The 23,864-nt window shown below is 41.8% G+C and overlaps 1 protein-coding gene across 1 annotated transcript in view; it reads right to left on the reverse strand.

The window, feature by feature from the left end:
* TENM1 (teneurin transmembrane protein 1) overlaps positions 1 to 23,864 on the reverse strand; it is a 371,047-nt gene that overhangs the window by 54,811 nt on the left and 292,372 nt on the right. Inside the window, exon 22 of the mRNA XM_060270166.2 lies at positions 13,771 to 14,003. Within this exon, the coding sequence (XP_060126149.1) occupies positions 13,771 to 14,003 (233 nt within the window). The remainder of the gene's footprint in view (positions 1 to 13,770; positions 14,004 to 23,864) is intronic.

Consider the following 23,864-nt stretch of genomic DNA (forward strand, 5'->3'; position numbering starts at 1 on the left):
AGCTGTTGTTGGACTCTCATTAGCCCCAGCAAATATGGCCAATGGCCAGGGATTATGGGAGTTGTGGTTCAGCAAACAACACCTGGAGAGCATAGGTTTCCCCAGTTCTGCTATAAATGCTGGCTTTGTTTCATTCCATTGGCTTTTTCTGATTTGATAATATCCCCTCATTTTATTTGTCTTTTTATGTGTGTTCAAATTCATGAAACCATCTGGAAAAAAACCCCTCTGAAAGCACAGTGAACATCCTGTGCTTTTGTGAACATGCTTTACTCTCATAAAGAATGAAGAAACAGTGGGGAAAAATAGCTCAAAGCAATGAGGTTTATGAAAACACAAACTCCAGCCTGAAAATCAGTAGTTTGATTTAAACTGAATTTGCCAAATGATGATAATAAACAATATTTCATATATCAATCTACCTTTCTATTTTAATATTTCTATCTTGCCTCTCTTACAGCTTGAACTAGCTTAAAAATACAGCTACAAACTATTTTAAGAACTGTAAAAACCTGTTTATTATTTGTATATGCAGCAGTGAGAAAAAAGATACAGTGGTGGTGAGCAGTATGTTGAAGACAGGGCAGAAAGATTAAGCCAGCAAACATCAAACTACCTTAGACAGATGGGTAGGAACAGAGGAGCAAAAGAAACTGACTTATACTGAGTCAGACCATTGGTCCAACTCATTCAGTGCTGTATATACTGACCCTTATCAGAATTTCTGATAAGTTTCCCCCCAGCTCTGCCTGGTGTTGTCAGTGACTGAACATAGAACCTTCTGCATGCAGCAGTGGCCCTTTTCACATGTAGAAGCATCATTGTCATTATACGTCCTTATAATATCTATATTCTAAATTTTATTTAGTTCCTTTGATGCAGAAATCTACTACCAAAGCATGTAGTTATAGTAGAAGGATTCAGGTTCTACAAGCAGGTCCACCTTGAAAGCATGTTTCTTAAGTGACTGCAATGTTTTTTTAAGAATAAAATACATGCACACACACACACAGCTTTTAGGATGTGACTTTAAGCTATATTCTGGAAATGGGGGAACCTGTGGCCCTCCAGATATTGTGAGACTACAGCTCCTTTCATCCCTTGCCACTGACCATGTTGGCTAGGGCAGATGGGAGCTGGAGCCCAGCACCATCTAGATAGTCATTGGTTCCCCATATTTGCCCTGCACACTTTCATTGAAGTTCTGAGCAAACATGCATGGGATTGCATTGCACAGATTGGGTTAATAGTGCACAAACAGATAAAAATGTGGATGTGGACTTCACGGTGAAAAGTATATGGAGGACACATCAAAACTGAAGGAAGCCCCCCTCCCATAATGCAAAAAATTGGAAACAATACAGTATTGCACAAAGGTTCTGCAGAAAAATGATGTATTCCTGCCTTCCTGAGAGCTGGTTTAAAGATTGATGTTTCAGAGGGTGCAATAAAAAGTGGTATATTCTCGGTGGTGTTAGCCTGTAAGAAATCAGAAAGGTCCAAACCTTGGCAAAGATCTGGGATGGAGGACCTGTTGAACTCCAACTCGCATAATCTCTCACCATCGACCATGCTAGCTAGGGTTCATAAGAGTTGAAATTCAACAATATCTGGAGTACCATGGGTTTTCTGTTCCTGACATGAATATTATACCATAAAAAGTTAAATCCCAGTGTTTGTTTCCTTGATGAATAGTAGTAATTCAGACCATGGAAACAGAGTAGGAATCCTAGAAATATGTAACAGGAGCAGAAATGAACTGGGCACTGGGCCTGCTTTGTCTGTCATCTCATGCAGAGTACAAAGAAAAATTTTCATATATCAAAACAGAGGAAGGCATCACAAAAAAAGTACACAGAAGAAAAGACAGTAGTGTGCATGGGAGTGATTCAAGCAAATGTGAAGTATAACAAGCAACAACTGATGGATTGACATTTTATTGAGAAATGGGGAGTGGCATTATGGGGCTGGCAACTGGATCAATAAACTTATCATGGGCTGGAAATCTAGAAAAGATCTGGCAACCGTTTTCTCCAAATGCCATTAAAATAGACAATGAACAGTTATAAAGGATATTGAATCAGGCATCAGAAGTGTTTAAAGAGGGCAGAGGAACTTTAAACCACATAAAGGCATAAATGACATTATGTTTATGACATGCTGTTTATAGCATGATGGTTTTTTAAAAAGACTATTACAGCAAGGTAGGGAGCCATGCAACTACCAAGCAACTTTCTCACAGACAAAGAAGGTGATACTACCATATGATAGAATCCATTCTTGCCCATCTAAGGTGACAAGTGATAGGGGTATGAACAGACCTCTAGATTTGTCTTATATTTTGTTTTGTATTGTATTGTATTTTGAGTTGATGTTTTATTCTGAATCACTCTGTGCATGCTCTACTTCAATCTGTGTTTGTGGTGTTCTCTACATACCTCTGGCATGACTTGTCATAGGGAACCGGATGGGTCGGAAAAGCCCATTTCTTTCTATTCCCATACATTGTCACCAACAGAGCGCAACTATGTTCAAATTGACAAAGAGGCACTGGCAATTGTGTCAGGAATCAAAAAGTTCCATGATTATGTGTATGGTCGCCATTTCTCCATTGAAAGGGACCACAAACCGGTGTTAGGGTTGTTCAACCCGAACAAACAAACGCCGCAAATTCTCTCCCTCAGAATGTTGCGTTGGTCGATATTCCTGAACGGGTTCCAGTACACCTTGACCCATGTGCTGGGGAAACGGTTGTGCCACGCTGATGCGCTGAGTTGATTGCCCCTTCCTGGTGGGAGCAATGGGGATCCCACTAGAAACACTTCCGGGGGTCCCTGTAATGGCTACTGATATAGCTGAGAAAATGAGGAAAGATGCCGTTCTCTCCCGTGTGCTCACTTGGGTGGGGAGGGGGTGGCCAGGTGGTCCGCATGAAGAAAAATTCAGGCCTTATGCAACAAGGCAGCATGAGTTGTCCATGCATAAGGGTTGTCTCCTGTGGAGAGATAGGGTGATCATCCCAGCACCACTGAGAAACAGGGTTCTTGAGACACTTCACATGGGACACCCGGGAATGGTCAGGATGAAGTCGCTAGCCGGATGTTATGTGTGGTGGCCTGGAATGGACCAGAATGTAGAACAATGAGTACGAACATGCAAGGCATGCCAAGAGGTGCGGCCAGAAGTGGCCAGAGCACTGGTCCACTGGTGGGAGCAGTCCAGGACTCCCTGGAGCTGGCTGCACTTAGATTTTGCTGGGCCATTCCAAGGGAAGGTCTTTTTGGTTATCGTCGATGTATATTCCAAATGGTTAGAAGTGGCGATGGTCCCTAGCATGGCATCAGCTGCCGTAATCATGGTGTTGAGGCAGCTGTTTGCAACCCATGGGTTACCTGAGACCATGGTATCAGATAATGGGGCAGCTTTTGTATCCCAAGAATTCAGGGCATTCTTGGCTGATAACTTCAAAACAGGGGTCACATCTTCGCCCTTTCACTCATCCTCCAATGGGCAGGCTGAATGCATTGTAAGAACAGCCAAAGAATCCATTGCGCGCTTAATGGAGGGTAACTGGTCAGCTCGCATTGCGCGAATGTTATTTTTGCAGCATGCGACGCCGTGTACTGCGACGGGCAAGTTGCCAGCCGAGCTGCTCTTAGGTAGAAGACTGGTAACGGTGCTGGATTATGTCCACCCAGATAAAATGCTAAACCGTGATTCAAGAGCAACCCCCCAGGCTGAGACTGACACATCAAGGTATCTCGCCCCTGAAGATCTGGTCTGGGTGAGGAACTATTCACGAGGTCCGCAGTGGGTGGCCGGTGTGATCACCCGGGCTAGTGGACCTGTGTCCTATTATGTGACCTTGGGAAATGGGCAAGTTTGGAAGAGACATATAGATCAGCTGAGGCGCCGGGCGCTCAGCAGGGAGGAGTCAGATAATTCATCCCTGGCTAATGATGCACAGCTGCGAGAGCAGAGTGAAAATGGTCCAGAGGTGCAGTCACCAGGGGCTTCAGCAAATGAACCAGGGTCCGCTAGTCCTCATGATGATGAGGTACAGGTAGGGGACCCTGAGCTGTCCGGGACTCCATCCGTTACTGACGAAACCACTATAGCAGCCCCTCCACCGCAGGTAACACCCAATCCAGTACCTGTGACACATGTTGTCAGGAGATCAAGTAGAAGTCGTAGGACCCCATAGTACCTGAGGGATTACGTCTGCTGCGCTCACTAGGGGGGAGGGGTGTTGTGTATTGAGTCAAAGGATTTAATATCTATATTACTATTGTATGTATTTGCATTAGGGTAAAGTAACTGCCTTTTTGTTCCAGAAGGTACAGCTACTATTGGTTCATTTAAGCTGCTGTATTTGGATCCTCTGTCTTATTGGTTTTCTCCAAAAGGCAGCACTGTGATTGCCTGATATTGTTCCCTCCAAAATGTATCCCTTTCTAGCTAGTCCCCCGTCCCTATAAATGTTGCTTTCCTCTCCTCAGAGCTTAGTCTTGTTTGCTTTAATAAAGAAGTGTTACTAGAGAACTGTCTCCAGCATATTATGTCAAGAGAGCTGAAATCACAAACCCCACGTCACAACAAAACCCCTTCTGGGTCTTAGTAAACACACCCACCCACCCCTTTATTGTGGTCCGCAGACCCAAAATTAGTAATCACAGCATCTTTTTCTAAGTGCTCACGGATTGATTGTTTAACTATACATAAAATACTATAAAATCGTATATAAAATTATATAAAAATCGTATATATAATGAAAGGCAGAATCAAAGATAAAGGTTAAACAACAGAACAAGGGGCAAGAAAAACAAGCAATAAAAATGATTAATGGAATTATAATGAAATCAGGGTATCACCATGACAATTTATAGCTATTCATGAAAGCACCTTTGCATAGATCTTTGCAACAGTGGAAAAGGAGACAATTTATAAGTCACCCCACCCCCCGGCCACAAAAGGCACTATCTAACAATAGTTGCGTGTGAAGACCCCCAAACCCCCTCCAAAATAAATCACACAGGACACAGAATATTTGTTTAAGATTTTTGGTGTTAATTTGGCCACAACTTTATTGATTACAGCATGTGAGAGGTTGCTTAGGCATTGGTTCAGACTACCTGAACCTGCACCGGCAGGAACAGGACTGACAACTGGATTTCCGCTTCTTAGTTCACCCTAGATGCTCCCAGGAACTCTGGCATGGGCAAATTCCTGAGAGGGGATCGGACAGAGCAAATCGAGCCCCTGGATTCCTTTAACGGAATTCCCTAGCAGCAGCAACAAAAAATGAGGGGCAGGCACAGCCAATCCATAATCCCCTCCACCAAAGAATGAACCAATGCCTAACCGCCAACCTTTCAAAGTTGTGATGATTTACTACACGGTAGGCAAAAACCAAATGGCACCAGCCAATCAGCCAAGTGGCAAAATTCCTACAGGGTCCCTGCTCCAAAAACAGACGACCCCTAGACAGGCATAGCAAGGTCAAAAACACAACCTTAAATTAAAGGAGAGTCTCCACCCCCATCGTTCTGCCCGGACACTGAGGTCCAGCTCCAAGGGCCTTCTGGTGGTTCCCTCATTGCGAGAAGCCAAGTTGCGGGGAACCAGGCAGAGGGCCTTCTCGATGGTGGCGCCTGCCTTGTGGAACGCCCTCCCATCAGATGTCAAAAAGGAAAACAGCTACCAGATTTTTAGAAGACATCTGAAGGCAGCCCTGTTTAGGGAGGCTTTTAATGTTTAAGAAATTAGTGTATTTTAATGTTTCTGTTGAAAGCTGCCCAGAGTGGCTGGGGTATAAGTAATAAAGTATTATTATTATTACAGGGGGGGGGGGAGATCCACTGCACGATGTGAAAGAGAAAGTACTTCCCCTTGTACAGCCCCTTGAATAGCCCCTTAGTTGCCAAACTCTACAGAAAAGTTTCCCCAGTAACAAAGAGACAACCAATGAGGTGCGGAGGACATCCAAACGAGCCCGCCCCAGCAACAATAAGGCAGTTTGGTGATCTCACCGCAACACGTGGCTCTCAATGATTTGGAGGACACAATATAACAGTATCTCTTTGTTGTTGTTTAGCTTATACCTTTTGGAGTAAAACCACAATAAAAAAAATATCCAGAACTTAAAGTGAGGTTCCAAGTAAAAAGGACAATATGTAACGTAGAATATCTTCTATCTCAGCAGGTCCACAAAGGCATCTGTACTGAGCCTGTGGATATTGGCAATCAATCATGCCAATAGCAGAGTCTGAAAGCAGATAGCCATAAAGGCTTGTCTGAGCTTAGGTAAGGTAAGATTAACTCAATATGAAGATCTACACTGGCCATTTTTATACAGTCAAAAGTATATGGAAAGGATTAACTTAAAATTATTGCTCTATTAGATAGTACTCTTTGTTCAAAATCCTTTTTCTTGAGTATTAGAGGTACTCAGTGCCCAAGGGTAGTAAAAACAAGTGAGATCTGCAGCAAAATGTTGGCAGTGTGGAGGATTTCTGTTCAGACTCTGGCCAGACAGTCATGCCCATTTACTAATTGATGGATTGATTTCACTTCCCATGAAACCCCCCGAAGTGATTTAACAATATAAACAACCTTGTTCTGCAGTTGTGCCTTGCAAAAACCCAATCTTACCCACAGAATTGAAGCTCAGCGAAGGAAAATCCGCATATCTGACAAGATCCAATTCAGTGGGTAAGATTTGATCTTCACAAGGCAGAACAACTAAACAGAACAACTCAAGAACAGAACAAGGCAGAACAACTCCACAAAACAACTAATCAAGGTATTGGACCCAGGGAAATTAATCAGTACATACTACAATCAAAATATGGGTCAAGTGAAAGTGTGGCTCAGCCCTGGAAGCCCGATGCCTGCATTGTATGGAACAGACCTCCTGATGAGATGATATCTGCAGGAGGTCCTCTTCTGCAGAGCTTAGTAATCAGCTGAGTACAGAAAGGCTTATGATCTTTTAGGAATCCTGGTCCCAAACCAAATAGGGCTTTTTATACCAGTATCTGTACCTTGAACTTAGCCTGGTAGCTAACTGTTAGGCAGTGTAATTCTTTCAGCAGCAGCATAACATGATGACAATATTCTGCCCCAGTGAACAATAAAGCTGCTACCTTATGCACTACCTAGCTGCAACTTCTGAACCAACTTCAGGGGCAGCCCCACACAGAGGGCATTACAGTCATTCAGTCTGTAGTAATTCAGGATACTACTATGTTCCACACCCTCCATTAGTTTCCTGCCCTCTGGCAGTCAGTTAGCATTTCATTGGCACTAAGCATGCTCAAGTCATCATTGACCTACTTTGGGGGTTCCCCTGTAGTTTCCCCACCCTTATGTTTTCTAGTTCTGTCTGTTGATTGTGCTTGGATTTGGCTATGTTGACATTGGCAGCTTCATGACATGCAGGTGGTCTCGGGTTCAATCCTTAGCATCTCCAGGTAGAAGTGGGAATGGCTCTTGCCAGAAACCATGGCTATCCAGTGCCTGTTACCAGGGTTTTTCCCCAGCTGGAAGTCACTGGAACTCAGTCCCATCACCTCTCAGGTGGGTGCCATTGCCATTATAAGAGAATGAGGGAGGTGTTCATGGTGAGTTCCGGCACCTCTTAGTCTAGAAAAACAGCACTGCCTGTCACAGTAGACAGTCCTGAACCAGATGAACTAATGGTCTGACCCAGCATAAGGCAGCCTGAACCCTTCAGTCAATGCCTGAATGTGATGGGTCATAAACAAAACTTTAAGCTAGCTTCACTCATTCGTTTAGCAGATCTGGGACTCATTCTCAACCAGAGGGCCTCAAAGTAGCTTGGAATAAGCTATTTTAGTCAAGTGATTTAAAAAGAAGAAATTAATGGATCCATAACAAGGAAACAAGCGATTAAACATATTTTTGAAATACTGAACTCTTAAACAAAAGTAAGCACCTACCCACACATGGAGAATGTTCCTACACATATTGGTGTAGTGAATTTTAGGGGTTGGGGCAGGGGAAGAAGTCTGCCCAGTTGAGATGCTATGGTGCTTTTGCCAATCTGGTGCCCTTCAAATGTTTGTGAACTTCCACCCCGGCCAGTGCTCAAAACATCCGGAGGAAAAGTAAGAAGCTATTTTATATTGAGTCAGACCCTTAGCCTATATAGTTTAGTGTACTGTCCACACTGGTTGGCAATCGCTCGGCAGGGTTTCAGACAGAGGACATTTCCAGTTCTACCTCGAGATGCTAGGAATTTAATATAGAGACCTTCCGCATGTAAAACAAATGCTGCGTGACTGAGCTATAGCCCTTCCCTCTATGGTTGGTGAAGGCTGTCCCTGCCTCCCTCTCTACCCAAGCTTGCAAACTCTTCGCATTTGCCTTATGTAAGCATCTAATAGCATACTTATGGCAGAACTGCTGCAAGCTTTGTATTAACATAAGGAAAACGTGGAAGGAAACCACATCTTGGTGTTATGTCTGGTGGTGTTTTAAGATTTAGAATCTATAAAGCTACTTAATGTAGCACGGTTGTCTAAAGCTAACATTGCACCATTCGAGTCAATAGAACATACCCAACTGTTCAATTGTTTTATAGATTGCAGCCTAAAGCTATCTACAGTGTTGTCCCCCCCCCCTTTGTTTTGTTCTCTCACACTAGTGGAACTGTTACAATTTATACCATTGACATGGTAATCAATATTGCTCCTCCCCTATTATGAGGGTTAAACGAGGCAAGATGGTAGTTGTGAGTAAGGCCACCCAGAACTAAAACAGTGTGGTATAACAATTAGACTCTTGGGTTCAAATCACCATTCAGACATGAAGCTCAGAGGGTGAGTTTTCTGCATCACTATCTCTTGCCTTACCTACCTCTCCAGGTTGTTGTGAAGATAAAGGGGGTGGGGGAGGCAAACCATGTATGCTTCCTTGACCTCATTGGGGGAAAGGTGAAATATAAGTGTAATCATAAATAAATGAATGAATTTCAAGTTCCAGGTGTGAGGATCATTAGGGCCATGGTGGAAGAAAAGATTAACCCATATCCTGGCATGTCACAGTCTTAATCCTGTTTCCTCTTTTCCATGGCAGCTATTTGAATTAAAAAAAAAAAATCTTAAATTACATAAAACCCAATCAATGTTGCATTTAGTTTGGTTCTAATCCTTGGCATTTCCAGGCAGGGCTGGGAGAGACTCCTGTCTGAAACCCCAGAGAGCTGCAATCAGTGATCATAAACTAGGGGTACTCAAAATGGTGCCCCCTAGGTTTTTTTGTACTACAATTCCTATCAGCCCAACCGGTATGGTTAATGGTCAAGAATCATGGGAGTTGTAGTTCAACTATGGGTATATATGAAGAGCACCACATTTGCTACCCCTTGGAGCAGACAAGGCTAAGCTAGACGGACCAATGGTCTGATAAGTTATGAAGAACATAGAGCAAGAGCTGTTCTCAGTCTTCTCTTTCCTTTTGAACACATTCTTCTTAGAATGTGAACAGGGATTTATTCTTAAATCACTGTGGGAATTGTAGTTCTGGGAGTGATATAGGAGTATATAAATTACAGTACAGTGGTACCTCGCAAGACGAATGCCCTGCAAGATGAATTTTTCGCAAGACTAATGCGTCTTGCGATTCTATGGGTGACTCGCAAGACGAATTCATTTTGTGAAATGCATTGAAATTTAATTAATGTGTTCCTATGGGCAAAAAAAGAAATTTCAATGCATTCCTATGGGAAACCGCAATTCACAAGACGAATTTTTCGCAAAACAAATTGACTCACAGAACAAATTAAATTCGTCTTGCGAGGCACCACTGTATATGGAATAAATAAACAAATCACAAATGTAATAGCTGTGCCCAGATCTGAACCTGGGATGTTCTTAGAGAAAGAAGCAACAACTCCGTTAGCACTCCAAGCCTTCTTGAATCATACTGCCCTGTTGTTGGACCCCAACAACTGGTATTTATTTATTATTGCCTTTACAGTATATCCCTCCTTTTCCCCAAGGTGGCACACATGGTTCTGCCCCTCCACATTCAGTCTTCACAACAACCCTGTGAGGTAGGTTAGGCTGAGAGAGAGTGATTGGCACAAAGGTACCAAATAAACTTCACAGCTGAGTGGGGATTCCCAACACTAACCACTACATCACACCAGTTTTTAGTGGAAGATCCTGTCCCTTATCATATCTAGAAGAAGCCTCAGGGTGCATCTATGTGCCTCTTAGACAAAGACATCACATTTTCTGCATGAGAGAAACTAGCTTAGGTTTGTAATCCTGTACACACTTATGTGGGAGTAAGCCTCACTGAGCTTACCTCTGCAAAGACTATCTATAGAACTGTCAGTCATGCAATAAGGAAGTCATAAACCTCCAACACATCTTGAAAACAGATATGTAAATGGAGGAATTCATACATATGCAGTTGATGGGCATAATCTGTAGCTAGAGAATTTGCATTCATTTTTTTCTGATGTCTTTTCCCTATTGGAAAGTTCCCTTTCAGAAGGAGGGGGTTCTTTTGTACTATTTTAGTAATATGACATTTCTGATTCAACTGTAGCTGAATTAACTTTAGCTATTTTGCTTGAAATAACTTTAGTTATTTTACATTTCTAATCTAACTTCCAAAAAAAATAAAATAAAATTCCCCAATAAAACTTCATAAACTCCCAGAGACGTCTGATAAAAAGAAAACATGCCAATTGTATTTGGAAAGAATTTGCAGTTTCTCATAAAACTTTTAAATAGGAAAAAGTGGATCCAATTGGGTAATTTTATGGTTCTAACACATAAATTTGCCTGCCACCCATTCTAAATATCTTTGACTCTTTCAATTAAAGCTACCATTGAGGAATTACTAAAGCAATTTTATGCAATTACTTATTTATAGGCCGTCATGGTACAGAATTAAAATAAGAGATAACTGATTTAGAGTTTAAAGGTGTGCAATCTCTTATTTTTTTAAAAAAATAAAGCGTTACTATTGCTTTAAGAACACAAGAAGCGTAAGACCAAATGGAACTAACATGCCTTTGCATACACTTGAATTAGGCAGAATATGAAAATATGCCATTCAAAACCTGTTTTGTGGAAACACATATGCTTAGTGAGAAACTGAAATTACAAGGTTCGCAAACAATATGCAATTATGATGACTGGCTTGATCCTCTAGATACTTTTGTAAATCTGAACCTTTGCCAATGCATTCATGGATCACCTGGGTGGGGAAACCATCAATAACATTATATATAGCAGGGGTGGCCAACTTCCAAGAGACTGCGGACGTAGGAAGGCCCATGTTTTTTTTTGGGGGGGGGGGTTTCCATGTAAATGTTGTTGTAGCCATAGCCTACAGAAGATCAAAAGTGATTATGAGGCTCTGGTCAGGAAGTTGAAGCAATTAAATGCACAAATTGTCATCTCATCTGTCCTCCCAGTTGAACAACATGGCCCAGGGAGAGAGGGAAAAATAGGGGAAGTGAACAACTGGCTTCACAAATGGTGTAAACAGGAACGGTTTGGATTGATTCTTATTTTCTTGAAGAAGAAGAAAAGGATCTACATCCATTTATTTTACCTTCTTTTAGAGTTGATTTCCTGCATTAATTGCTGGCCTGAATATTAACATTTATTTGTGCTTATTTCACACTTATTTTCCATCATTAGAAATGTATTAAAATTACTCTGACTATAATTGCAATCTCTTGCTAGCTGGTTTTCAAATAAGGGTTCTTATGTGTCATGGACATTATACTGTCTCTCTGTTAATTTCAACTTTCTACTGATGTACAGTTTTCCTTTATTACTTCAGAGCTGGATGGCGGGACCAAACCTTCCCTCACAGCTATTAATTAGGCATTTGCTGTACACTAGAAGGCTAATAAGCCAGAAGCAACCACATTAGACCTCAGTGTTGCAAGGTTTTAAGCACGTTCCCATGAGTTGCTGGGTACTTTCTATTCCAAATTACCCACACTGTGCATTAATGAGCTCCACCATCCTATGCAACTGAAAACCTTTATAATGCCTGTTAAAATGATTGGCTAGGTTTAACTCATAAAAAATCCAATATGTCTTTGATGCATCAAGCATATGGGTACAGGATTGAATCACAGACACCTGGGAAGACTGCAGAGTGCAGGCCATTGATGAGGTAGAAACACTTACAAACACTTCCCAGACACCTTATCAAGTACAAGGTTAAGCACAACATCCTCCTAGCCAGAGGCGGAGCTAGCTGCTCCGGCACCCAGAGCGGCACACATGCCATGCACCTGGAGTGGGGCTAGCCACCCACGGGAATGGGGCAAGTATCCCAGGGGGCAAGCGTCCCAGGGGGTGGGGCGGTGATGTCACTCCTCTCAGGGATGACACCCGGGGAAGACCACCCCCACCCCACCCCCTTCCTCTGCAAGTGCTCCCAGAATGTCACCCACAGAAATTTCACTGAAAAAAAAATACATTCCTTTTGATTATTTTCAAGTGCAATTTCTTTTCTCATTAATTGATGGAGAATTGTTGAAATAAATGTGGGACAAATCTGTGGCCCTCCAGATGTTGCTGGACTCTAACTCCTTGCCAGCACAACCAATGGACATGGGAAATGGAAACTGGGGGAGGAATTCTTCAAGGACCACCTCTCCCCATATGAACCTACCCTGATATCATCTTCTGAGGCCCTTCTTCACGTGCCTCTTCAATGAGAGGACCGGAAGGTGGTAACATGAGAACAAGACTTTTCTGTAGTGGCTCCATCATTATACACCTTTAGGTGCCAATCAAAACCCAGGCCTTTGGGTAATTGACATCCACTGCCCTTTTAAATGTTACAGGTAGGTAGCCGTGTTGGTCTGACGTAGTCGAAACAAAATTTAAAATTTAAAAATTCCTAAGGTGCTACTGGAAGGAATTTTTTAATTTTCTTTTAAAATGTGTTGGGGATTATTGGAGAGGGGATTATTGAGTTGTTCCTGTTTTTGTTTTTATTATGTGTTTTGTCTTTTCATATTGTGGTTTTATGTTGTGAACTGCCCCAAGACAATGCGGGTATAGGGCGGAATACAAATTTCATAAGTAATAATAATAAATTATAATTTCCCATCTTTGCTGCACACACTGAAACTCAGAAGCCCACTATCTTTTGAGGGAATGTGCACAGAGCAAAACAAAACTCAATGGTCTAACTTGGCAGAAGAGATAGATGGTTGTAACAGACAAGTTGAAATGTATGAAATATATTATTCTTTGCAGTGATGGTGCTGAGATATGGGGAAAAAAAGTTTAACATAACTTCTTGTGCTCTGCTCTTCAGGGCTAATTTCATCCATGAGCATCACATAATGAAAGGAAGTTTCTCAGGGAGGAGGAACCTACAATTGTTATTTGACTACAATTCCATCATCCCTAACCATTGGCCAATGTTAGGCCAGAGCCAACAAGTGAGCACTCCCAGCTGTCTGACTTGGGCAGCGTAGGACTCGAAGGGAGGTTTGTTACGACAAGGACAGAGGAAAAGGCAGGGGAGGGTGCTCAGCTTAGAGAAACACAGGGCGTTTTGGAAGAGAGTTTATCCGAGCCTGTTCCTATACCTCTTAGCGTGTAGGAATGTAGGAGGGGTGAGTTACAAGAGAAGGGGAAGTTGACATCACAGTCAAGTTGGCTGGAGCTTATGGGAGGTAGAGCCCAACAATAACCCTATTTTAAATGCTGCAGTCAAGGACAACTCTTTCAGCTTCTGTCATTCTCCTACCTCGGGGGCTGTGAAGTGATGCTTCGGAAGCCCGTCCTCCATCTCCACAGTGACTTTGGTCAAACGGAAGGCACTGGTCACCATTTCCTGCCACTAATTCATAGTTTTTGGTCAAATCCTTGGTTTCACTGAGAGATTTCACCTTGTAAACTCTTCTGGTATTTGTATCTGACAAGTAAAGGGATTCTGATACTGGGTCCATGGCTAGGTAGTACTTGTGAGCTGGACTTGTGCTATTGAGAAAAGGAAAGAGAAACACAAAATAATAATTAGTTACTGTAAGAACAAACTCTCCACCTTCTGGGATGTCTTTTCATAACAAATCATCTCTCCCCCCCCCCTTTAAGTCGTCATTTTTATATCAAGGGCTGCAATTCAAAATAAAACCCACAAATTATATGGAAGTTAAAAGTTGCTACACTGCAAGGCATTGTATGGCAACTGGCATGGAAGGACTCCTGCAGGAATGATAGAAAACATGTGGTACTCCTCTGTATATAACTGACATATTCCATCAATCCCACAAACTATGATCAGTGGTCAGGGAATGATGCATGCTGCAGGTCAACAACATCTGGAAGGCTATAGATTGCCCATCCCTGCACCAAGCTATGGTTCTTCTTCAAGACATTCTCAATGATCTCAAGCTCAATGCATTGCCAGGAGGAAAGAAATAATAATTTAGAAAACCCCAACCCACTTTCAAAAAATTCATCACAACTTCACAAGAAATTCTGATAACTCAGTAACAGTCTTCAAAATATTTTTTCCTTTCTGACAAATCTAAATTAATAAATAAAAATGTGTGGGAGAAGGAAAAAATATCTTGACCTTTCTTGCTGAGGGAACTCCACAGTTGTTGCACCAATAATGAAATAAAACCACATCCTTCTTATGAATTTATATCTCACCCTTTAATATAAATGTTTTCCAGGGTTGCTTGATGCATTATGATAAGGGAAACCATCAAATTCTTGGCTGGTAGGCTATATTTTACCCATCCAAAAGTCAAAGGTTTTTTACACCCACCAATATTTCTGAAATCTCCATCCCCACAAACAAGAGGTATTCTTATCACAGTTCAATGACATATTCCAGCCGGAACAAAGCACTCAATGAGGGCATAAAGCAGAAGCAGTAAGAGATATGGCCTGGTGAGGTGTGTGGTGCCTGAGCAGAGTCCCAAGAGCCATACAGAGAGGTCTAGAAGGCCACATTTGGCCCTTTGGTCTGAAGTGCCCTACTCCTGACTTTAGGGGACCACCATTGCAGCCTCTTACTCCTGTTTATGTTTTTATTATATGCAAAATAAAAAAATAATATTTATTTTTTTAGAGCTCTAAGTTTCAGACTTAATCTGGGAATTCTACTAATACATTTCTTTATGTTAATCCAGTTATCAGCTGCTATTGGGAATGACCCCCTGTTAATGCACTTGCAACAAGTAGAATTATGACCACTAGCCACTTTATGAAGTTTATTTGGGTTTATGTACTGTCATGCAATGTTAGGGTCCTTTAGGCTGGCTGATGTACTCACTGGGTTCCCTCTTTGTGGATGGGCACACAAGCAAGCAAGCATAATGACAGTGATTTGTGGTGGTTCAGATAAAGCTGGATTGGCTTGATTCAAAAGTTTTCAATTGCAGGGGAATGAGAGTGTGAGAAATAAGCAATCAACTCAAAGAACAATAATTAACAAATAACAAATAAGAAGCATGTACTCAAGCAGGGTGCTTGAATGATGCTTTCTGCTGATTAGCAACTTTATATATTATCTCAAGAAGGTAGTAGGAGAGCTCTCAAGTCTTTGAATAGCTTGGGGGAGTGGAACCGTCCAGTTCCAGCTATTTTTCCTAAAAAAAAATGTGATTAGTGCATGACCTAAGGAAAGCTGCTTGGCTTTTTTTCTTCTCAGCAAGAGCTTCCAACAGGAACAGCTGGAACAACAGTATTCCCAACTAAGAACAACGCCAATTATATAGATAACATATTTATGTGTTCCTGCCAAATCCCAGTGTCAGCAGACTGTAATGCTTTCCATGCAGCCGTGTGCAAGCATGCTTCTGTTACACTGAGGCCACTCAAGTGAGGGAGTTGCAAAGGACTTAAATATCAAGTATAATACAATTTTTGCTAACTTTAGTGCCTTCCAAGAGATCCCATCAATTGTTCATGATCTAAGGGAGATTAGTTCATCTCAGGCAAACATGCTTACAAGTTCCATTGCGTGGACAGGCGGAGTCCCCCCAAACCCCAGGCGACCCCTGAGCGGAATAATGACTCAAGACAACGTGTTATGGGATAAAAATTGGCCACAACTTTATTAAGATTCAGATGTAAGGAGACCTTGGCTCAGGCATTGGGCGTTTATCCTTCCCAGTCCCCAGCCACGGATCTGGGGGACTACAGGGTCATTCAGAATATATGGGGATTAGGCTGGCTCTGGAGAACGTATGTTCAAGCAGAGATAGCCCACCCCCATTTGCCGCCGCTGGAGGGGGAGAGCAATGACAACCTCTCGGTGTATGGCCAATGCCTCCCCCTAAGACCCCTTTAACAGGGGAACCCTGATCTTGACGCAGCAAAGGGGATGAGGTCACTTCCTCACGCCCCCCCCTTTAAGGAAGATAGCCAAAAGGATTCCACCCAAGGCCTGAAACCGCCAAAGTTGTGACGTATTGCTACGGGAAAGGTGAAACCTGCCAATGCAGGGAAATTCCTTTCCGGCCCTTCAACAGCGTCCCTGACGTAGCAGCGGCCCTGTGAAAATTGAGGTTAACCTGCAAAAGAAGACTTAAATGAGGGTGTGGAGGGTGAGAGAAGCTCTGCAGCCGACTGCTGCTTCGCAGGTAAGATTCAAATTCTATTGTGTGAGCTGGACAGTCCCTCCCCTTACCTGGCCAGTCCCCTGGCAACGCCTTCCCAGGCGGGATTGGACAATTGGCTGGGGTAGGCAGGGACCCCAGGGACCCAGCCTGGGAAGGTAGTGCCAGTTCTGAACTACCAGGGAGTCACTGTGATTCAGGGGGCTGTGCATGACCATGCAAAAGTCGCCCCCCCCATTTAATGTGGGGAGTGGTCCTTCAGCCCTTGATACTCAATGTGGCAATGTCAGCTTACAACTTAACAACTTCTTAACATCTGAAGAGGACTCATGTTCCCACATTTATTAAATGATCAATATAAGGGTTTACCTATATGTTTTGTGCCCAGTTCATCACTTAATTTGCTACTTGTTACACTCACATTCACACTTTAGTCATGTCTTGTACATTGGGGTTGCCACCCTATCACCCTCCACATGTTGCTGGACTCCAACTCCCATCATCCCTGACCACTGGTCATGCTGGCTGGGGATGATTGGAGTTTTCCAACAACACCTGGAGGTCCACAGGTTCCTTATCTTTGTTATAGATTTTGTTAATATATCATTTGCTTCATCTCATCTTTACATGGAATCACAATTTTAAATGCCTGTTGGTTTTTATACACAGTGCTGATTTTTTAAAACTTGTCTGAATTGGATTTCATTTGTAAGAATTCAAAACTTGGTGGAATCTGGTCTCTATCATTGAATAGTATAATTGGGGGGGGGGGTTACTAAATACACCTCCAGTTGGTCATGTTGCTACTGCTTACTGGGAGGCAGAAGGAAAGGGGCAAGGAACTGGTGAGGTTAGCTCATGGTGGAAACGCACAGGCAGAATCCATCTAACACACTAACCTTGACACCGCCTTGTCTCTCCCCCTTTACCACCTGGTAACAGCAGCAACACAACCTACCAGAGGTCAGGTGAGCACCACTACCTCACCCCACAATTTACTATTGCTGTTCTCCCATCTGCATTTTATATGTCTCCATAATTCAAGGATTTGTTCTCCTGTAAAAAGTTACATCTATACAAGTACAATTCCCTCCACAATATCCATGTTTTGTGTTGTTGACTGGAGTGAGCATTGCAATTATTTGTATCTATAATCATCACATTTCAGATGTGGACCCAACACTCAGGTGCAGGTGGAAGTTGATAGGTGGTGACTTTCACCAATCCATGTTGGCAAAATACATTACAGATACAGTATGAGCTCTCTGGTGCAATTGTGCCCTACACACATTATCTCAATAATGAGGCAACAATATTACACAGGAGCAGACAAGTAAAATGCTCATGTGTTTAAAACACTTAAAGTAACCAGTCATATGAAATCAGTAAAGGAGATCACACGGAGTATACACCTCTGGTTAAACATTAATCTGGTTAATATTGCCATCTCTATTGCTAGCTCCATTCTCACCACCTTTGCACAATAGACTATATTCCAGCAATACAAAAGGTCATACACCCCCTCATGTTTCTTCTTCCTCCATTGAGGCAAACAAGAGGCATAATCATAGTTCAAGTTCAGTGACTCAAAAGCACTAAAGGACGAAGGCATGGAGCTGGGTCAGTAAAAGTTTCTGCCTGGGGTAAAGGCGTGATACAGAGAGAGCCCGTAAGAGCAACCTTTGAGGGCCCCATACCTGATCTAGTCTTTAATTTTATGCTTCTAATCACCAACATTCAGCATAAGGGCATAAGGAGACAGTGACTTCCATCCCACCCTGTTTGTTGCAATCAGTGCTGTTTCTGTTCTGCTGTAATTCAGTTTTGCTAAAACCTGTTATTCTCGCTATCCTCTATGGGCGAAATGAACCTCATTGCATTTCAGTGAAAGGGAAAAATTACAAACAATGCAGAAAATGACTCAATTATTTATGTAACATTGTCAGACTAAAAACAACATCATTGAATGATGGTGTGTGTTCATATTATTTCCATTTCAGATCTCAAACATGAGAATTTTGGAAATGTATTGTGGAACTGAGGTCAGAATTCCATTTCTGACCTTGAATATGTAAACTATGGCATCTTCCACTCCCATTTCCATTTCTGGTGGAATTCTCTTACACCCCTAATTTTATATCACAACAGTTCTATTGTTATGCTTTTCAGCTTTCATTCCAGAGAGTAATGAAAGCAATTAAACTGCTTTTAATAAAATGAAGCCTAGTGTGGCAATTGCTGTAGTGTAAAACTTTTGGTGATTTGTTGTTGTATGTCAGTTTTTATGTCTCTCTGCCAAGTGGGCAACTCCAGTTCAATACCTGTGTCAAATCTATGTAATGCCTGTCTATATTACTGATTAATTCTAGAGCCAAAAAAGAAAGTTAAGAGTGATAACTTTTACGAGCAGACATTGATGCTTAACTTCTTCAATTATATCACCCCATTTTTGCCAATATGTAAGTTTATACTGTGGTCAAGGGAGTTCTAATAGAGGGTCTGGTAGAATATTGAACTTCCATAATGAAGAATTATTAGAAGAAGCATGTGGAATTAAGAATGGCTGTTGCAAGGTATCTATTATCATCCATCAACAATGCAGTTTCCTCATAGTTGCTGACTACAAGTTAGTTTGGTTCAGGGCAGATATTGGTCACATTATTTGACCAAAAAGACAAAACTGAGCAATGCAATAAGACTGTGATTCTGAAGGAAAAGGGGCAGAAATAAAATGAGGGATCAAGGGAAGTCACAGGATTCCACTCTAAATCATTCAAAAATAGGTAGCTCTTGTTGGTAGAGGAATTAGCTCCTCTCATTAGGGTGGTAACCAAGCAATATGATTAGGTCTTTTTACTGGAGAATTGTGTGCCCTGTATACGTGGCATTAATTTTTTTTTAAAAGAAGTTACTGGCTTGATTCTGTCCGATTAATCCTATCAGAAAGCCAATTAAAACAGTCAGGTATGGCTGCATTGGTTGTCCAAAAATTGTACACTCTTCTTCTTTGACGATCACTCGTAGCCAAGTAAGATTGTATTCCACAAACACGGTTTTAATAATGAGTCCGTAAGTGACTGTGAAGGCCAATTCTGGATCCACACGTCCACACGTGAGGACATTGGTTTCCAGGCGGGAGTTGATCACGGTGTGGATTTGCCAAGCGTGCGTTTCTCCTAGCACATTTCTCCCTTGCGTCCTGAGTTCCAGTGTCTTCAAAGCCCGTGACACCTTTGGTAAAGGCTGTTCTCCAACTGGAGCCCTCACAGGCCAGAGTTTCCCAGTTGTCAGTGTTTATACTACATTTTTAAAGATTTGCCTTGAGACAGTCTTTAAACCTCTTTTGTTGGTCACCAGCATTATGCTTTCCATTTTTAAGTTCGGAATAGAGTACTGTAGTTGCTTTGGAAGACGATGATCAGGCATCCGCACAACATGACCAGTCCAACGAAGTTGATGTTGAAGAATCATTGCTTCAACACTGGTGATCTTCCAGTACACTGATATTAGTTCGCCTGTCTTCTTGAGTGATAGGCCAAGCTTTATGTAAGCTTCTGCAAAGGTGTTTAGGATGAGCGTGCGCACACTACGTTGTCATCAGCATACTGAAGCTCTATGACGGAAGTTACGGTAACCTTACTCTTTGCTTTCAGCCTGCTCGGATTGAAGCACTTTCCATCTGTTTGATATATGATTTCTACTCCGGTGGGGAGTTTCCCTTCAACAAAGTGTAGGATCATGGCAATGAAAATAATGAATAGAGTAGGGGCAATAACACAGCCCTGTTTAACAACTGAACCCACTGTGAATGGTTCACTTTGAGAGCCATTGTTATCTGTGATTGTTGCCATTGTTATCTGTGATTGTTGCTATCATATTATCATGGAGGAGCCGAATGATGTTTACAAATTTATCTGGGCAGTCAATTATCAGAAGGATAGACCACTGGGCATTACGATTTACAGTGTTGAAAACCTTGTGTCAATAAATACCATATTCAGTCATACCTCGGTTTAAGTACGCTTTGGTTTGAGTACTTTCAGTTTAAGTACTCCGCGGACCCGTCTGGAATGGATTAATCCACTTTCCATTATTTTCAATGGGAAAGTTTGCTTCAGGTTAAGTACGCTTCAGGTTAAGCACGGACTTCCAGAACCAATTATACTCATACTTCGGGTTAAGTACACTTCAGGTTGAGTACTCCACAGACCTTTCTGGAACGGATTAATCCACTTTCCACTATTTTCAATGGGAAAGTTTGCTTCAGGTTAAGTACGCTTCAGGTTAAGTACAGACTTCCAGAACCAAGTACAGACTTCCAGAACCAAGTACAGACTTCCAGAACCAAGTACAGACTCCCAGAACCGAGGTACCACTGTACAGGGGTTGGTTTTGCTCTCTGCATTTTTCTTGAAGCTGTTGAGCGGTGAAAATCATGTCCACTGTCCCCTTAGAAGGCCGAAAACTATTCTGGGATTCAGGAAGGGTCACCTCGGATATTGTTACGAGACGGTTTGCTAAGATCCTTGCAAGAATTTTGCTGGCCGCAGCTAATAGAGAGATGCCTCAATAGTTTCCATAATCAGTTCTGTCACCTTTTTGGAAAAATATTGATAATTTTGGCATCTCTAAAGTCTGCTGGGATTTCTTCTCTTTCCCAGATTTTTCGATGAGCTTGTGAAGTTGTTGTGTAAGTTCAATTCCGCCCACTTTGAAGATTTAGGCAGGTATCCCATCAGGTCCACTGGCTTTGTTGTTTTTCATTTGGTTAATAGCTGTACACAACTCTCCCAGATTTGGAGGTACTGCAAGCTCATCTCTAATTTGTTTTTGTGGAATTTGTGAGAGGACCTCAGCAGCTACGGGGGAGTTGCGATCAAGGAGATGTTGGTAATGTTCTTTCCAGTGCAGTGCAATAGCTTCTTTATCTTTTAGAAGTGTGATACTGTCTGCTGAGCGTAGGGGGCATATACCATGATTTATTGGCCCATAGATGGTCTTTGTGGCTTTAAAGAAACCCTGTGCATCATGAGTGTCGACTAAGTGCTGGATCTCTTGAGCTTTTTTTTAATCGACCAGGTGGGTTTTTTAGTTTTATCATCTGCCTGTTCTGCCATTGAGGACTTCTTGGATCATTCTTTGTCTGGCTCCTTCCCTTTGACCTTACCGCCTTGGGTGCCCCTGCTGGGAGTACGAGATTCCTGATGGCTTCACTCACAAGGGTCATAGGAACATGCAAGCCCACTCACCACGACAAGGTGATGATCCAACGAGTGGGTGTACACTCTACCCAATAGCGGCTGTGTGGTGGGGCAGTGTCCAATATAGGGATGTCATAGACTTTCAGTGGGAATTGCCGATGTTCACTTATTCATCCCATGTCCAGAATAGAAATAACATAATAAAGCATTGTTGTTGCTGCTGCTGTTTAGTCGTTTAGTCGTATCCGACTCTTCATGACCCCATGACCATAGCACGCCAGGCACTCCTGTCTTCCACTGCCTCCCGCTGTTTGGTCAAACTAATGTTTGTAGCTTCAAGAACACTGTCCAGCCATCTCGTCCTCTGTCGTCCCCTTCTTCTTGTGCCCTCCATCTTTCCCAACATCAGGGTCTTTTCCAGGGAGTCTTCTCTTCTCATGAGGTGGCCAAAGTATTGGATCCTAAGCTTCAGGATCTGTCCTTCCAGTGAGCACTTGGGGCTGATGTCCTTCAGAATGGATTGGTTTGATCTTCTTGCAGTCCATGGGACTCCCAAGAGTCTCCTCCAGCACCAAAATTCAAAAGCATCAATTCTTCGGCGATCAGCCTTCTTTATGGTCTAGCTCTCACTTCCATACATCACTACTGGGAAAACCATAGCTTTAACTATACGGACCTTTGTTGGCAAGGTGATGTCTCTGCTTTTTAAGATGTTGTCTAGGTTTGTCATTGCTTTTCTCCCAAGAAGCAGGCGTCTTTAATTTTGTGATAATGTAATTCATTACATACATTTCTGAAACAATGGACAGCCAAGACGGACAATGGACAGCCAAGTTTTTGCCCAAAGCCAACCTGCAGCGGAACAGAAATAGCACTGCATGTGATGTACTTGGGGTGGAACAGAGGCTGATGCCTTCTTCTATCCCTAGTCAAAGAGCTGCCATACCTGAGACAGGTGTTGCTGCAGCTTACCCCGATGGTGCAGGAGTGAGGGCAGAATTTACCAGACTTCAAAATACATATATATCCTTCTAATTTAGGTATGAATTCAGAAGCTACAGTAACACCATGTATGTAACATTTTTTTAATAGCTTTCCCTCATAATTAACCTCAGAGAGGTTATCTCTGAGTGGTACCCTCCAGTTCAACATGCATCTCTTTATTTATTTTAAATGTATTTATTAAAGATTTTTTCAAACAACAAAAATATAAAAAATATACAAAACACAAAAAGAAAATACAAAACACAAGAAATACAAAATACAAGAAATACAAAAATACAAAAACAAAAATTCTAACTTATAACCCTTATTTCTAATCTATTGACTTCCTCATTCCACCTCCTTCTACGATTCTTTACATACCATCCTTAGTAAACTCTAAATCTTATATAAACTCTAATTATTACTTTAATATTACCTTATTTCTCTATCTTTTACATCTTATCCTTTTACAATCTATTTATATCTTACTTCTTAATAAAATTATAATTATCTTCTAACAATACTTATTTCACACCATTGTATTATCTACAACTTCTTTGTATCTCCCTCACTTCCACTAATTCTAATCTATTATACGCTTATTCTTTAAATAAATCTTAAATTTCTTCCAATCTTCTTCCACTGCTGCTTCACTCCGATCCCAGAGTCTCCCGGCATCTCTTTATTTAAGCCAGTTGTGACAATGCAGTTTGGCAAATAAGTAATTATTGCTTATAATCAATACACAGCATCACTTTTGGGGGCAGGAATTTGACAAGCAACTTAACTGTGAATTGCACAGAAGCCATTTTTAAAAATAATGACCACACTTTGGAAATTCTGTTGCAGAAAAGAATTAAACGCTTTGTTAACAAATAGCATATGGGGGGGAATATGTACCCTCCCCCTTTCAATTTAAGGCTTAATGCATTTTTGAAAAACAAAAAAGCAAATGGAAAAGATTATTATAGCAAGCTGTATGCATGCAGGACATTTTAATATTAAGCCTTGGGTACAAAAGGCAACAAAGCTAATTTGATACAAAAGAATGTTTACTTATCTATTAAATTTCTACCTTGCCT

This window comes from Zootoca vivipara, chromosome Z2, assembly GCF_965207765.1.
Source record: "Zootoca vivipara chromosome Z2, rZooViv2.hap1.1, whole genome shotgun sequence".
Taxonomy (NCBI): Eukaryota; Metazoa; Chordata; class Lepidosauria; order Squamata; family Lacertidae; genus Zootoca; species Zootoca vivipara.